Here is an 18,140-nt window from a genome sequence, read left to right as displayed (position 1 = left end):
GTAGTCCTGTTTAAGTTGTAGAGAAAGCCTGGCAGAGATTGAACTGAACAGAAAGTGTTCTGCGTCCCTCTAGACCCGTGTTTACATGGGAAAGTAACATGTATACAGCTTCTCTCTGTCAGTGTAGACAGGTTTGGCTGCCTGATTATGCTGAGTCCCATGACTCGGTCCCTGGAGTGTGGCAAGGAGGATTCTTTCTAGCTGGGCTTTCAGTGAGCAAATTGTTTAATAAAAACATAACGTGATTCAAATAGTCAAAATGTTATAAACCTTTATCTCCACCAATCTTCTCCACAAATCTAAGCACTCAGCTCTTGCTGGCAATGTCCCTACATCACTCTGTGTCTGCTTGCTTTTAGCCACTCCACGTTACAAGCAGTCAGCTCTGTCCTTCTCGGCCCAGGCTATTTGATCTGAACTTCTCCTAGCTCATCCTGCCCCAGTCCTCTCCCAAACACTCTCTGTATTGTCCTCAGATCCACCCTATAAAGTATAGCTTTTGTCATATTCTTCTGCTCAAAAAGCTCTTCAGTTGTTCCCTATTGTCTTCAGGATATGGACCAAATTCCTCTGGAAAGAAATTTTTATACAGTTCCAAACTTGGATCATTAATTTTGAAGCAGAAAACCACAGATATATCTTTTCTTTCTTTTATTCCCTTTTTTCATGTCAAATCTTGGCTGATCTTTAGTTTTCCTACTGGGATTATTCTTTTTAATTCTCTGCTCAAATCTTACTCGTTCTTCAAAGATTAAGTCTAATCCCATATACTACATAAAAGCTGTTCTAAGTATACCATCTCCCACCTTTGTGAATGACTGAAGATCTTATTCGTGTGGTGTTATTAGTTAGTCAGGGGGTTCTCTTCATTTGCTTCCAATGATGTTTCTGCTGTCTCTGATGCTTCTCGTATTCTGCCTCATTCTGTGTGTTAGCAACAAAAACCTTCTTAAGACAATAACTTTGTTATATATCAAATGTACTATGATACCCTGTATATAGGAGATATACAAAATATGTATAAATTAGGTGTGTCAAGATTTTAGCTATGAGTATCATACTTGACTCATAATAAATGTTTTGACATTCAGCATCTTTTTTTAAAATTTAAACTTTATATTTATATTTGTGCTTGTTTGTATGTGTACATACCTACCGTTCTATACATATAATCTCTGTGTGCAGTGTCCACAGAGGCTAGAAGAGGTCATGTGATTCCCAAGAACTGGAAGTACAAGTTGTTGTAAGACTCTTGATATAGGTGCTGGGAACTGACTTCAGTCCTTTATAAGAGCAGAAAGGACTTTTAACTACTGAGCCATCTCTCTAGCCAGATCAAATGATTTCTCATAGATGTATGTGACATTGGCCTTTCCTAGGACAAAAGGTGGCTAGTCACACTGATGACTTTGCTGGGGAACTGTACCTTGTGTGCAATAGGGAAGGCTGAAGTGAAGAATGTGTGAACACGTGAATCACAGTGCTAGAGGTCCTGTGAGCCTGACAGACCTGGACATCAGCCAGTGATGCTGATGCTGTTCTAAGTCACATTATGTGACAGTTACCATCTTAAAAACTTTTTCTCTTTAAAATATATGTGATAGCACCACCAACCATATTTGTTTATTGTGAGGATTCATGGGCATGCATTTTAGAGTACACAGCATGTACTACATAGCATTTTAAAAAATCATTTTGCTTGTTGGGAAGACTATGTTTTATAAAGATAGTTTGACCTTTAGATTTATTACTAGTGCCTGAGGATTCTAGAGGAAGTGTGTGTGAGTGTGTGTGTGTGTGTGTTATATAAAATCTGTATTATAATCATGTGTTAATAATTATACAGACTTTCTTGCAGATGTGAGATGGACTATCTATGTGTTATATCATATATGTGTGCCATAGATGTGTTTATATATATGGATACACAAACTTACATATATGCATGCATTTATGTATTGCATATATACAAAAGAGAGAAAACAACTTCTCTGACCTCTAGTTCACATCTAAAAAAAGACTCAACAAAAACCGGGTGGAGTCCCGGGTGGAGTCCCACTCGGAGGGAACATACTGCCTCGACAAGGTCTTCTCTCCTACTGTGGTTTCCCTAAACAGCTTTTTCCTTAGGACTCTCCACTTTTTCCTCTAAACTTCCCTTAGGGGGCTTGACTGCTGGGGAAGAGAGCAAGGGAAAAGGTGGGAGAGACAGAGGTAAAAGAGAACAGAATGAGAAAGAATGGGAAATAAAAAAAATTAAGACACGCAGCAAACAACAGGAGGGCCAAGAAAAATATTTAATCCAAACAATGAATATTGTCATTTCCTCCCACAGTCTGCATTCCCAGTCATCTTCCATGGGCCATCTTAGGAAGCCAAGAAATGTTGAGCTGCCTGGCATGTGTGCATGCATGGTAGGGGGTAGGGATGAGCATGCATGTTGGAGCTCTGGTAGAACATTCCAGTGGCCAGCTTAGCCTGCCTCTACCTCCCATGAGCTGAAGGCTATCCAAGGAGCCAGAGACCAGAGGCAGAGGGAGGAGAAAGCTCCAGGATTACATGGAAGCCCAACACTCTTCCAAGACCCTTTGCCCCAGACCTGTTTCTTTTTCTTCCCTATCCTCACCTTCACAAGAATGTGCGTTTTTAAGCTGAGCAACCATTGAATGATCCATTCATAGAGTCAGTAGCCTGGAAGGGGTAGCTGATGGAGACAAGGAGGGACTGAGAGAGTAGCCACCTACTGTGGTGACCAAAGCAAGGCACCAGAAGGGCCCGTCCCACATAGCATGATGGTCACAGCGGTCTGAAATTCTACTGTTTTCCTCTGAGTCTTTGAGAGTCTACTGTGAGCAAGCCTATACCTAGAAGGTTATATTAAGCCATTGTGATAGTCAAATCATGCTTTCCTCAAACCTCAGGCCACCTCCTCATGGTCTGTTCCATTTAACAGTGAGAAAAACCTCGGCATATGAATTATCCAAATCAATACATACCAAACTTCTCTTCACCCAGTCTTGCCTCTTCGCACAAGGTGATCCAGTCTTGGAGGTGCTTGCCTACACCAAGACAGGAATAGATGGGGTGGGCAGAGTTAGAGTTAAGGGTAGGAAAGACATGACAGACATGAGAATTCAGAGTAAACATGTATCTGTGCCAGGAAATCATGTAATGAGCTCTAACTGGCTCCAAGATACACAGCTGTACATCTCTCCATAAAGTCCTATCTAAGCCACAATACTCTTGCAAGCTTTTCATCCATCTTTCTGTTGAGAGTCATGGTAGTAGCTATTGCTAGTGGGGGTTGAGGAGGACCCACCTAAAGGCCTCATTTACAGATACAGTATTTTATGCCTCCTATCTGTCACCAAAGCCATATGACACATTCTTGCAGACTCTGAGAGCTCCTAGTTCTCTACCTTTATACCACCTGCAAAACTCACCTTCACTTAGAACTGAGAGGTTACCACTATGGTTTTGAGTATTACCCTAGTTTATAGAGCCCAGAAAGGCTTTTCTCTTCTGTTTTTGGTTTGTTTGTTTGTTTGTTTTTGTTTTTTTACATATTCGATACATATTTCTGTATACCCGACCATTGCTCTCTCACAACTCCTCTATTTGTTATGAATGTGACTGGTCAGGATACTGTCCAAGCTAGAAATATCTGTTATTGTCCCAAAAGTATTGGCAGAATCTTGAGGTTTTGCTTTTTGAGGTCTTCATTCAGAGAAGTCATTCACCAGCCTATGAGGACTACAGTAGAGGTAGCCTCTCTCTTGCTTTCATGAAACTGAGCTATTAAGTACTTGCTGTGGGTCAAACACTGTCCTAATCATTGAGGCTCCATTTGTTCATCCACCCCTTAGAGTAATCCTGTGAGGTGTCCAAGCAAATGTGCTGTTGTTTATAGCAAAGTGACTTACTCAGAACGTAGCAGGGGAATTGAGCAAGGCAGGACTCTGAGCATGTGTCCATCATACATGGTGTCTATGCTCTTAATCTTTATGCAGGCGCCAAAGTCTTTATGATTTCTGAGTTAGAAGTGATGGAGCTCTGGGTCCTTTGAAGGAAATGAAACCTTTCAGAGAAGGAAGCCCTGTGATCTAGCTTTGCTTGCTCTAAATTGCTCTAATCTAATTTTCTTTCAACAATTTTTGTCCATGGATATTGACTTCTTATGGCATGTATGAGATGTTGCTCTGTTCGCGGCATCAGGTAGACATAAACAGAGTACATTGGTCCCTTCTTCCATTTGCCTTCTCTGTAGGTTTGGACAAGAAGAAGCTTGAGTTCCTATACAGAGTCCATAAATCTATATATGAACCACTGACACATTGTAGACTACAAGACTAGACCCCAAGCCAAGCAAGGTGGCATAGGACTATGATAGAAGTTATTGGAGTGGCTGAACTGGGCTGCAGAGTGAGTTTGAGTACATCAATGAACACTCAGCAAGACTGTCTGAAAACGAAAGGACAGTGGATATAGTTCTATGGTGAATTGGTTTCCTAAGACATGGAAGGCCCTAGATCCACTCCCTAGTCCTAAAAGATGAAAGACTAAAATGCCTAGTGTTCATGTCAGCTTCCCTCTGGTAGCCAAAAGAATGTGTGTATTCACTATTTTCTACAATGGCGTATTGATTATAGACTTGAGAATTGGTCTTCAAGGTGGTTCTCCTTTAAGCTAAAACTCCATCTAATTATTAGCATCTTAGATATTCATGAGTTCAGCAAAAGCTTAGGCTTAGGCTTGAGTTATGAAGACTTCAGTGATAATAATAAGCAGGACCAGACCTCCCTGGTCTTCCAAGTAAGCTGTGTTACCTGTATAGTGTTAGCATGTGGCTGTGCCATTCTTTAGAGTCCCCATGAGCTTCCTTATTAAAATAGCAACAGTGTCCCTGACTCTAACACACATTGTGAAGACCTGTGATCTAGTCATTCCTACCACAACTTGGTTGCTGATTTGCAATCACTAAGATATTGTGATTTACTGTCTTCTTTCTGTTCTGGTTTTCATTTTCTTTCTCATTTGTTCCCTGAAGAATTTATCCTTCTTTCTGAAAATCTTAGCTGTGAAACTGAGAGAAGGTTTTTAATATTTTTTTAAGTTTTTGAGCAGTTACATTTTCTTGCATACTTAAATTTGGCTGCCCCCTCCACATGTCCCTCATTCTCCTGCCTCACGTACCCCTTCCACCACATATCCTCCATTTTCATTTCAGGTGGCTTATACAGAATGAGTTTTCAGATTCTATATTTGACTTCTTCCTTGCAGGAACTGATGTATATAAATACTCTAATATGTACTAGAAATATATAAGTATATAATAGAAATACATGAATATGCTCATATAAACGATGTGATTCTAATGAAGCAGCTTGTCTATGGAGTGTCCTATCAAAGGAAGACTAGTGAAAAGGAGGGACATGGTCATAGATTATGCATAGTACAAGGCAAGGTTGAGAAGGAAGACAGGCAAGATGTCATCATTATTGAAGAGCCCGAGAATGAGGAAACTTGGTCCACAGGTCAGCCTACTATCTGGAGCCTAGTCATAGCTTCTCTAGAAAGAGACAACTTTGGAGTCCTGAGACAGGACTAATCAAAATGAACAAATGGATGTGCTCTGATTTCTCATCTGTGTAACAGTAAACTTTATCTAGAAATGACATATATAGAGAAAACAGTGCTTAGTATCAGGTCAAGTTTTAATGTCTACTTCTGGTTTAAGTCATCCCTGTAATCAAACAAGAATTTCTGCACCAATGATGCCAGAGGGAGAATCCCATCTGGTCAAGTTCCCAGCCTTTATATTAGCAAAGCAGGATGGTGGGAGTTCGAACTTCCTTCCTAGAACATAGATGTTGTCTTAGGTTCTATTGTAAGCTGCAGAAGAAAAAAAATTTTGGTATTGTCCAAGAAATGGCTGTGTTGTCAGGTTAACAGTCAAAATTCATGAAACTCCCTTGAAGGTGGGTTCTATGGCAAGCTGACTGAGGTCTCCTTCTCTACTGTCATCTTTCTTCACCTTTGATAGTTCTTTCAGTCTTGTCTCTGTGGACTCACCTAATTTTAGACTGTTCTCCTGAGAAGACAGAAGGAGCAGAATCAATCTCCCAAAGGGGTTCCTCTCATCTCTAAATCTGAGTCAAGTTATTTCTCAGCCACATTTTAGTGCTAGTCCATCAAACCGTAGGCTACTAACAGTGGTCATCCTCAAGAACTAGAGCTATGTTTTCACTACCTCAGTATCCCTTTAACAGAATCCTGCATATATAGGTATAGAATCAAGAATGTTCACTGTTTGGCTGAATGACTAAAACCAAAGGCAACAGAGAGAGCCACCATCTCTGTGGCTCAGTCTGTTGGGGACAGGAGCCACAAAAACCAGTCTTTGTACACAATGGGAATAACTCAATCTGCTTACAAGAAACCTTCTGAAATAGTAGAATTAATGAAGAGAAAATTGAATTTATTTTAGTGTAGCTCCCAAAACTATACAGATAAACTGGCATGTGTTCCAAGTGTACTTTTGTTGATTATTTATCTGATTGTCTCACTTTCTTGTGATACAACTACCATCTACTACCAAGAGGCCGGTAAGATAAGCCTTTCTGTAACAACCAAAATAGCTACCAAAAAGGGAATGCATCATGAGAAGAGCAACTCAGGCACTGCCTTTGATATAAGAATTTATTTTAGTTATGATCTGTAGGCTTGGAATTCTGTCTCAATGTTATATAACAAGAAAAATGCATGTGGTGTGTGTGTGTGTGTGTGTGTGTGTGTACTGCACATGTATCAGAGGAATCAAACTTAGTACAGAAATCAATCTTTCTGAACACCTAGGAGAACTAATGTTCATATGAAGACTTTTTGTTCTATAAACACCTGCATTTTTTAGGGTTTTTTTTTCTTGTCAGCATGCTATAAAATGAGATTGAAAAAGTGACCTCTAAGAAGTGAGATTCACATTTTTGAAAAGCACACTTGCACAGGACATTCTAGATGGGGAAAGCTACACAGGACTGAAACCTTCCCAGCCCCTTCTCTCAAGAAGTAGCCTGAAGAGAGGAATTGTGTACTGAATCTCACATCTTCAGCTGTTGAGCTGAAAGTCCACTCTACCCCATCTTTGAATGCTTTCAAATATTGAACCAAGCAGTCATTTTTCCTTTCCCCCCTTTTCCTTTGTAGCTTTTGATTCAAACAGTCTTCCCAGGCACATGTTGCTAGAAGAGACTCTTGTTTGTTGAGAGTGGAGTGGTTGGTTTTGGCATGTTAGGGGAGGGGCAATTAATTCTAGTAGGTATTTAGTATATTAAAAACTCGAGTCTTTCCAAAATTTCTTCTGTATTTATAGTTCCCCCCCTTTTATAAGTTCTTTCCTCTCTGTATGACCCTTTAGAAGTTAAAAATAAACATCTTTTAGAGATCAATGCAATAGGAGAGCCCAGTGAGGCCTAGAGAAGATCACCTAGGAGTTACTGCTTCAACGTAGGTTCCCTTATGTTCTTGAGAAGAGAAGCCCATCCACAGTAAAGATGTTACAAGGAACAATTACCCAGTATTCCTCCCTAAAGCCATTCAAAAAGTAAAGGCTGGATCAGGGGGAATGGCTGTTTGTAATGTTTTTTATTACAAGCATAACGACCAAAGTTGAATCCCAGAAGCCCTGTTAAAAACAAACAAGCAGGGTTTTGTGATACACATTTCTAATACTACTGTTACGAAGGCAGAAACAAACAGATCTCTAAGGCTCTCTGGCCATGCATACTTGATAAGTTTCATCTGAAAACAATAACCAAAACAAAAACAATAAAAACACAAATGGCACCTGTGGAATGATACCTAAAGTTGTCTTATCTCCCCATGGATGCATGCACTGGCACACACATAAATATACATACATGCATATACAGAGTATAAGCTATTTTTTTAAAGGACAGCATCCTCTCCATTCTAAAGAGCATGCTACATGCAGCAGTCAAGAGATATGTGAGGTGAGTTTTTATAATTATAGTAGTCATATACATGGTTTTAAAAAAAAGGAGCTGACCAAGTTTGGCCAATTAATTAGTCAAGGTTGAAGGGAGATTATTTTGTACTAGGTAGATAAATTATTCTCTAAGCACTTGAAAAAGGAAAACAATCTTTCAAGATGGATCTGGTCCCCCAAGTTATGATTATGTAGGCATCTCAAGCTTTCAGGGACAAAAGTAACTGGTCCTGTGTGAAAGACAAATGTTCATCTTTGAATCTTCTTTCTCCCAGAGAAGCCTGTGTTGTAAACAGAATCTATTTCCCTTCTGCTCTCAGATGACATGGCTATAGAGATGTGTGACAGCTACCCAACAAATAGCATCTTTTCAATGGTTGGCAAATGGGTAATTATACCATTTGACCATCTCTGGGATGAGATGTTCAAATGACCTCAGGATCCAAAAGAATAAGTCAAAACACTGAAGTAATGCCTTGGATGAGCAACTCATTTGCTGAACATAGCCATTACATAATTGAGTGATCTATTTCATCAAAGCATGATGGACTATGGGATGATCTGTGTATTTGACATTTAAGGAGGGTAGGGGAGAAGTAGTCTCCACTTATACCTCGAAGGTGGTCTCAGGACACCAAATTTCTGTGATCCAAAGAACTTGTCCATGAATTGTTTCCTAACGGTTTACATTTGGCCATGAGCTGCAGAGGGTAAGCCAGGGAAACGGTGAGGGTAGGCTGACTGATAGAGCCTCCTGGATGCTGATAGAGCCTCCTGGATGCTCTATTGTCTATTTTCTTCAAGAGGCAGCTCTCTGGAGAAGCAATATATTGGTCTGCTGAACTGTTTTGTTTTGTTTTGTTTTTAACTGCTTGTTGCTGTTCTTATCACACTTTCTCTTTGGGGGTAAAACATTCCATTAACTCTGGCTTAGTCTGGCCCCCTTTCCCATTTTGGTTCCTGTTAACTGATGGTGGTAACAGGAATGTAGGGAAATAAATCAGCCCTCTCTGCTCAAATACTGTGTCTAGCTGCTGTGTCTAGCTAGCTTAACATGAGGTACATTCTGTGCCAGTCCTGATGTCCTTAACATGGGATCACTTTGACCTTTGACAGAGAACATATATATCATCAAACCAAGCTGAGGACTTCTAGAGACTCTAAGCGCCAGGCTTCAGCAAAACCAAGAGACAGGCATAAAAATGAAGAGAAGTAGCCTTACATACAAGATATGTGATAAATGATGCCTAACTCTTCCTAAGTCTGGCTATGTGATTTGAGAGATTATCATGTATATACATTACTTTTTTATTCTCACTGATAAAACCAACATTGTCACAAACACTGACTGTTTTTTTTTTTTGAAAATTAGCAGAATTAAAATGTAGAAGTATAACATACATACTATAAAGATTTGTTATTACAAGAAAGCTAAAGTAACTGGTCAGAGCATTTAATGATACAGGCAGTCCTCACACTAGACCAGAAACAGCTGATTGATGTGAAATTAGACAGTACCTTGGACTCAAAGGTTTCTTTCCTAAGGCTTTTCAATGTTTTGAGAATGTAGTTTGCCTTTTGGGTGCTCATTCACAATCTCTTGAGTATTTGGTTTATTTGGTTGGAGTCAGAGGTGATTTTGGGAAGTGGGAAGGGGGCAAGTTCCACAGGACACTGACTTTGTCTCTTTACAGCCTTTCCAAGCAGATGGTTGGTGTGACACTATTAATAACCGGGCCTACTGCAACTATGACGGGGGAGACTGCTGCTCTTCCACACTCTCTTCCAAGAAGGTAAGTGGAGTAACAGGGATGGGTGGAGAGGCCAAGGCTCTGGAACCAGTGGGGCTTTTGCTAGCTCTCCTTCACAGTGCATCATAACTGGCTCTTGCCCAGTCATTAAGAGGGAAATACAAGGATTAACACTGGAGAATCTGAAGTCATTGGGAGATTAAGTGATTAGGAGATTAGGTGGTGAGTATGGCTTACTAAACTGCCAATCTAGTTGCTCATTGTACCAGCAATGATTTTTCTTGCTTTCAGTCTGATGCCTACTTATTATTGATCAGACAAAACAATGACTTTCTTCTCTTGAGAGACCTAGTTTACCAACAAAAAGCTTCCCAGGTATTCCTCATCATTGTAATTAAATCAAAAGCCCCAATAGTCCTATATGATCTGTTATAAATACATCATAGGAATGTGTCAGATCGCTACCTGGACCACTCTCTGAACCAGGTCAGTAATAGTCCTTTGTATGATATTTTCCTTGTCCCTGTTATTCTTGGTTCTGTTAGATCAATAGATAGGCTCCCTATGTCTGTAAAATTGAGTGAGCTGAAAATTTTCAATGTTATGAGTAAAAATCCAAGTGCTCTGAGGATATTTGAAGCTAATTGGCTAATTCAATGGATATAAGATATACAGATATTATTTCCTTCTCTATATGTAGCTCCACAATAAAGCCATGATCAACTGACTGGAGTACCACATACAGTTTTTCTTTTCCAATCACTTACTGTGTGCCAGGACCCATGCTCAGCTTTGTATATGAACAAAGTGACTTAACACAGAGTAATTAACCATTTGTCAAATCATCAACCATTTTGGGCCTCTGTTTCTCTGAAAATCAATCGATCTTGAACTAAGAGAAACAAAACATGAACTTTGACCTTAAGACAGAAAACAGGTCCATTACTTTCTATTCTTACTTGTGGAGAAAGTGACTCAAGAAGCTCATGTATATACAGGAAGACATGGCCACCTAGGAGGAGTCACTTAACTCTCCCAATTTTATCTCTGCAAACCTGGGGTTTGTCTATGAATTTTAGTGTCGCTGGACAGCAGACAGAAAATCTGAGGTTCGAAAGGCACATTATTTTACCTCTCTACTGACTTTATATCATGTTTTACTTCACATGTGCTAACAATCTCATGGACAACCACTAAACCCATCCCTTCAGTGTATCTTCAATAATCTGTGACATTTATGTTCATTTCATTTAGTCATAGTACCTGAAAGGTAGAATATTTACCATTCTCATGTCTCAACATTGTCTTATATTTTAATTGTAGACACTCAAAGGGAATTGCTTATTTGCTGCTAACAGTACAAATAGGACAGAAGCAACTTTTTCTGCACTATCTCTGCGATGGGATAATTACATAGACGTGAGATAACAGCTACACACAATGGGAAGGGAGATGCACTGTCTCAAAACCTCAAAGCATATCCTAGACTCAAGAAAGACAAAAGGTCATGCATATGAAGATGTCACAGATGATCCCACCGCTCCCAGAGCATGGAGAAGTCAGAAAGATGAACATTTAGGGATTCTTCGCTAATGTATAGCAGCCGTAGCTCTATGAGGATTACAAAAAAAAAATTAACTAGACATTATCAGCCTATTAGGAGTAATTCCAACAGTAGTTCTAGGTGTAAAACAAGGTATAAATGTGTGATACCATTCATTTGGTCCAACCACACAGATGTTGTCTGGAGGGTGGTACTGATGTCTTCTTACCTTATAGATGAAGAAAGGAAGAAATGAAGGATTACCTTGCCTATAATGAAGTGGTATATCATAAAAGGAACCAGTGTTAATTCTAGGCCTCTGATGCAAACCCCCACTTTCATACTTCTTGTAGTACCAAGTGAGGAAAATTAAAGCCAGTTGAAAATTGTGAAGCTTGGCCCGAAAACGGATGCTTTCAACTTCCTGTTCACTCCCCTAGGTCATTCCATTTGCTGCTGATTGTGACTTGGATGAATGCACCTGTCGAGACCCCAAGGCAGAAGAAAACCAGTAACTCTAGGAGCAGAGCCCATCTCCTCTGCCCTGGGGGCAGACTAAAAGAGAAGCTCCCGTAGCAGGATGCAAAGGGTGAATGAACAAGATAGGTTCCATGGTGGAAGGAGAGCCTAAAAGAGAGCCTTTAAGAAATGCAAGAAATGTTTGTAGGTGCCAATTAATGCATTAAGTAGTCCAAGTAGGGAGGGATTAGAGGCAATTGTTTCTGTAAAAAGACACTTGGTTAGAAATGGAAGGAGAAATTGACAGACCCCTCCCCCCATCTGTACTCTGCTCTATCCTTCTCTCAATCTCCTCCCCACTCTGCACGCTGTCAGTGGCTCAGCCCCACCCAACATGTAAACCCATATCAAAATATTAGAAGATAAGCTGCCAGGGACTCCGTCAATACCCATTTCAGATGGACTGTCATCTTTCAGGGCTCATCTATTCCAGACTGGCCCTTTGCCTTCCTTTTGTGTGGTCTCTCTCAAATAAGGAGGTTAGCTATTTCTTTATAAGTATTTAAACATAATTATATAAATATATTATATATTATATTTTTTGCTGTTTACTAAGCTACAGATTATCCATTGTTCCACAAATGCTGCTGTGAAGTTCATGTCCAGAGGGATACTGAAGCTTCGAAGACAGAAAGAAAGGTTCCTTTGCCTTCTTCCCATAGATAGGGATTGGCAGGTCGGATGGGGAGAAGAGAGTCGATGGAATTCTGGATGCTAGCCTGTCAGCTGATCATCATTTTATGACCTGGGAGCTGGGCCTACTGAAAGGAGATAGACTTGGCATGCTAAGAGCAAGAGGCATGGAAAGTTACATGGGAACCTATTTGGCAGTAGGTCCAGGAGAAATAGACAATGGTTTCTAAGTATCTACCAAAAGGAGCATACAAACTCTTCTACGCTTCTCAGAACTCTCAGTTGGAGCTGGTAAAGACCAGGGTCTTTTCCACTTCTCCATGTACTTAGTCCAAGTATAGCTGCCAGCCAGCCAACCAACCAGCCAGCCAGCCAGCCAGCCAGCCAGCCAGCCAACCAGCCAGCCAAAAAGTTTGTATGAGGGCTCATTCTGTGAACATCAGGCTTACAGGAACTTACACCCTCTTCATACTTGGCCAGTTGCTGTCTCTCCTTGTTGCAAGTCTCAAGGTCTGGCCAATTGTTCACAGCCACATCACTAACTGTTGATTTTTCTGAGAAAAGAAAATGCTTTGGAGATTTGGAAATGTGGGGGAGGAGATAAGAGATGAAAGAACGGGGAGTTAGAAGAGCGAAAGGCTGTCAGAGAGGTGAAAGGTCAGAGAGGTGAGAGGTCAAGATTAAATGAGGTCTGAGGATAAAAGGATAGAATGAGTGAACAAGCCCCTGATCCAAGTCTCCAAAAGAGGCCAGGGATCCTTCGAGCAAAGAGATAAATCTTATTCAAGTGCAAAATCTGAAGTTTGTGGCCCAGTAAGCAACATGTGGAGCGAGGGTGACACTCTGTGGGGAGAAAGAAGAATTTCAACTATTTAGGGTCCATGCTCTCTTTACCATTTCTTGTTCAATAGCTGTATGGACTATGCACAAAACAGTCACATTAACACTTCTCTGTTTATCCAGACTATTCTCATACTTTTCTATAGGCTCTGTCCTTGGTATGTTTTCTTATAGCAGTTTCTAGATCACACCTAGAAAGAGAGTCAGGACATAGTTTCTTTCCTTTAATGACGGTCTTGTTCTCTTACAGAGACCCTAGTTTTTTCCTCCAGTGGAAACTAAGACCAAGCAAAACTTGGAGTCACTTTTGGTATCTCCAAAACCTCTCCTCCTCTTCCTTCTACTCTTTTGTCATCAAGACTGAAGCAACTAATCTATAGAATGAGAAAGGAAACTTTTTTTTATCATCATAAGCACAATTATCCCTGCTCTATATGAAGAGCAATATTCTGCAGTGACTGGATATGGCAATATACATACAGTTACCTATGAATATGTGGATCATGGACAACAAAGCCATTGAGAAGGGGAAAGGCAGTGTTAGTCTTCTACTCCTAGCAATAAGGTAAACAGTGCTTAAATACTGTTTACTATCTAGGTCACACTTATTACCCTTTGTCAGGAAATACCATTCATATTCTGAATCTCATAAGTTTAATATGGAAAGAAAAATAGAAAAGTTTAGGTTCTCTACTACATATTTCAATTCCTATTTCTGTATCTCATTAAGGTGAGTATGAAAAGACCAATAGAAAAATTTAAATTCTCTACTAAACACACACACACACACACACACACACACACACACACACTGTTTCCTTAGAGAACATTCAAATTCCTGGATGTGTGTCAACTTTTGCCTTAGGAAAATCCTGACAGAGACAGAGCAATAGTTACCTTGGGCACAACTTAGTGCACAGAGACTGCCATTCCCAAGAGCACTCATGGGCACAGACTACCCACCAGTATCTGTCCATGCTCAGTCTCCTCATTAAGTCCACTAAGACTAACAGAGACCCCATGCTTCACTTTAAGATACTTTGTTCTTTTTGGCAACATTCACCCTGCCCTGGGAAGGCAAGAGGACAGTTTCTGGGGTGTGTGTAAAGCTCCCCAGGCTGAAGGCCATTTAGCCATCATCAGCCAGAGACAGAGACGGGAGTCTTATCTAGACTTTGTCCCTTGGCTCCAGTATTTGAAGAAACTTAAGTCCCTAATAAAGAAAATGATCAGAGATCCTAGGAACAAGTCATGTTTGCCCCCAGGTGGTTGTATTCAGTTCTCCTTAGACATCCATAATGTCATCCAGGGCCCTCCACAGAGGCTCCTCTGCCTGTTTCTTTATTACAAAGTTACCTGTCTATTTCTAGTTCCTGGTAACCACAGTTTTGAGATCAACATGGCCCAAAGGTGGCTGGCTTCAATAGTAGCATGGCAGCCTTCAATCACAGATACAGAAAAGAGATCAGCAGGGGCAAAGAGCAGATCTGGGCAAATAAGGCAGCGAGTAGAGTCTTCTTGGTTCTTTTCTTTCCTTTCCAACATTTAAGGCCTTAGTCTTTGACACATCATCTATTCTGTGTGATCACCATTGAGTGTGTCAGTTAGCACCCAAGGGGACAGTTTGATGGCAAACACAGTGAAAGGGGCTGATCTACTGTATTGTAATGTAAAACAGCTACATCCAGTTATTTTATAAGATTATAAAACGTTCATTAAAAAATCAGCACATAAAATATGAAGTGTGTTTGGTGTCTTATTCTTTGTTTCAATGATTTCATTATTTCAAACCTAAACCATTGGCCTAACCCAGACCCACATTTCCCTTATTGGTTGGTCATTTCCTGCAGTCATTTGAAAACTATTTGTTATATAAATAGGTTATGAAAGAAATGTAAACATGGGAATCCAGAAGAAGAGATGACATTTACCAAGGTAGAATGTGGAGTGATGCCAAATGCCTTGTGAGCTGTGAAACAATGCTCAAGAAGAATCATTTACATTTCAGATGCGATAAGCATCATCCCTGGATGCCAAGAGGAGGTGGCATATGGGTCCGTTATTGGACCTCAGTGAGGCATTCAGCTTAGCTGAAAATCAGAACTAAATTAATATGTACAGGGCAGTTGGTAAACAAAGTATTAGTTAATTTTCAGGGGGTGGAGAGTCTGAAAAATCACATATTCTCACTTCACAGACGAGAACAGCAACCACCAGTCTGGAGAAGAAAGTTCTTCCAGATGACAAGACTAAACCAGCTTCAAGCCTGGATTGTGGGACACTGAGTTGTAAAAAGATAAAATAAGTAGTGAGCAATAAGAAAGGGGGAGGTGATGGATGGGGTCAGAGGTGATGGACAGGGTCAGAGGTGATGCCACCATCTCCTGTGACACTATCATCTCTGAGGGGAAAAGAGAGCCAGGAGAGCAAGTTTTGGAACATGAATATTAATTTGCTCTTTTTATGAACTTTGCTTGATGACCAGACAGATAATTGGTTAGAAGTGTCACAGAAAGCCCGAGGTCAGCGCCCTGGAAGAGGCTTCTGCACCTGGGACCAAGAGGTTGAATTCTCTGGTCATGACAGACACAGTTGGAAAGGCTGGGTGGATTGCTCAGACCACCTTCCAGACACTTGGGAAGGCAAGAAGAAAAGGTGGCTGGAAACATAACCTTGGACTGTGGGAAAGAGGTTTGTGGTTGGAAATAAGCATTGTATAATAAATGGAATGATTCCTTGGCATTTTCTGCAATAATTTTCAAAGTGCCTTCCTGTGATTTCTGGCTATCTGTGGGTGAGGGGGATTTCACCTTTGCTGTTCTATGAGTGAGGAAACTGAGTGATGGAGAGACTCTTAGAAATTGGTATATGTAGTAAGCTTCAGGTTGCACAAGACTCCAGATTTTGTTTTGTTTAGTTTTGTTTTGTTCTTTGCTCTTAAATGGAATGTGTTTTCTGTTATACTATATGTAACCCAGTAGACCCAAGAGTGAACCCAGACCCTACTGCAATGAGAAAGGTCACAGCTTTTCATCTATTTGTGTTTGAAGGTAAACACACATTTCCCTATGGTTTTCTTAGTCTTTTTTTCTCTCCTCCTACTCTCCATGTTAAATGGTAGGGAATCCTTCTTGAGCCCCAGCCCTCTCATATGCCAGGCCCTGAGTATAAGCAGATGCCCTTGAATATGCCAGTTAGGACAGCTGGACAGAAACGTTTGGCAAGGTTGCATTCTTCTTAATAGTGTTCCCCAGGGAAAGTCTTGTTTTCATTCACTGACAAATTGGAATGACATGATTAGCCATCCCTAAGCTGAGAGCCCTGAGCTAAGACACCTGCACTTCCATTCAGGTCATGCAGGTGATGAAAATCTCTGGGGGTGAAAGAAAAGGTGAGGAAAGGGCTTTACACTTCCAAAAAGTTTCAGTGAGTCTCTGGACCTGGTGCTGAGTCTCTGTCTCTGTCTCTGTTTCTGTCTCTGTCTGTCTCTGTCTCTCTGTCTCTGTGTGTGTGTGCATGCACACACATGTGTATATTCATATATGTGAGTGCACATACATATGTTGGTATACATGTATGTAGGTATATGTGAAGGCCAGAGGACAGCCTTGGATATTGTTCACGAAGCACTATCTACATTTGTTTGTTTTTGACATTTTTGTTTTTGTTTTTGTTTTTGTTTTTGTTTTTGTTTTTGTTTTTGTTTTTGAGACAGGGTCTCTCACTAGCCTGGAACTTGTGAATAGGCGAGGCTTTCTGGCAGAGAGTCCCAGGAATCTATTTATCTCCATTTCCCCAGTGGTGGGATTATAAATGACCACCACTATTCCTAGGGTCTGGATCTCAGGCCCCTGTGCTTGCATTGGTAACATTGTATAGACTGAGATTTCTTCCCAACCCCCTGAATCACATTTATTTTTAAGTAATTTCATTTGATTTTTACTTTTTGTTTGAGAGATAGAGACACAGAGAGACAGAGAGACACAGATGGAGAGACCAAGGGAGAGGTAGAAAGGGGAGAAAGAGCAAGGGGTTGGGCGTGTAGGGATGAGGGGAGCATCTGGGAGCAGTTGGAGGTGGGGAAAGAATGTGATCACGAAAATTGTATGAAAAAAATTAAAGAATACCATGGACTCCCACTCTTTGACATTTTAAAAAGGGTTATGTATTCATGATGATCTGTGCCAGTAAACTTTCTGTATGTTTCTTGTGTATTTCTCCTGCACAAGGACAAGTTTGACTCAAAGAATAGATGTTTATTCTCAAGTCTGTCAAATTGACTTTTTCCTATCAGAATCCAGGCTGGTGGTCAGTCCACTGGTCCGCTCCATTCTCTTTCTTACTGATGATCATTTTGCTTTCTGTTTTGTTTTCTTTTTGTTTTTGTTTGTTTTTCTGATCCTGCTTCTCCATTTTTAGGTAACATTTCTACTTGTTAGTAAGAGCTGGTGTGACAATGGTAAAGTACATTCTTGAAGAAAAAAAAATCTACCAGTCTAAGCTGTGTGATGTTTCCAATGAATATTTAAAAACTTCTAAGCTCTGCAAGACAGTTCTGAGGAACTGCAATTTGCTAATGTTTTTACAATCAAATTTTCTTCTAAGGCTAATTTAATATAGTCAAGCTTCCTTTTCTTTGTCCTTGTCTACATAAAAGTCATTTGTTTGAATACAAATAAACTCATATAAAGAGAGAGTGTTGACAATTCGCCTTTGCTCTCCACTAGGTAGCCTGCTATCTAAATGCTACTGCCCTTTAATGTTTATAAACATTCAAGTAACACGTTTATATCTCACAGAAACTCTCAAAATTACAAAATGCCCTGGTGTTACAATTTATATACAGCTG

The 18,140-nt window shown here is 40.3% G+C and overlaps 1 protein-coding gene across 2 annotated transcripts in view; it reads left to right on the top strand.

The window, feature by feature from the left end:
• Pappa2 (pappalysin 2) overlaps positions 1-15,033 on the top strand; it is a 248,725-nt gene extending 233,692 nt beyond the window's left edge. The window contains exons 23-24 of one of the 2 annotated variants that reach the window (XM_006496824.4): positions 9,700-9,798; positions 11,740-15,033. In XM_006496824.4, coding sequence (XP_006496887.1) covers positions 9,700-9,798; positions 11,740-11,814 — 174 coding nt within the window. In that variant the 3' untranslated portion in view covers positions 11,815-15,033. The remainder of the gene's footprint in view (positions 1-9,699; positions 9,799-11,739) is intronic. The other variant, NM_001085376.3, reaches the window with a different exon arrangement.
• Positions 15,034-18,140: the final 3,107 nt, after the last annotated feature.

This window comes from Mus musculus, chromosome 1 (genome assembly GCF_000001635.26).
Source record: "Mus musculus strain C57BL/6J chromosome 1, GRCm38.p6 C57BL/6J".
Classification (NCBI taxonomy): Eukaryota; Metazoa; Chordata; class Mammalia; order Rodentia; family Muridae; genus Mus; species Mus musculus.
Note: the sequence above shows the minus strand (reverse complement) of the source record. Positions and strands in the feature narration are given on the sequence as shown.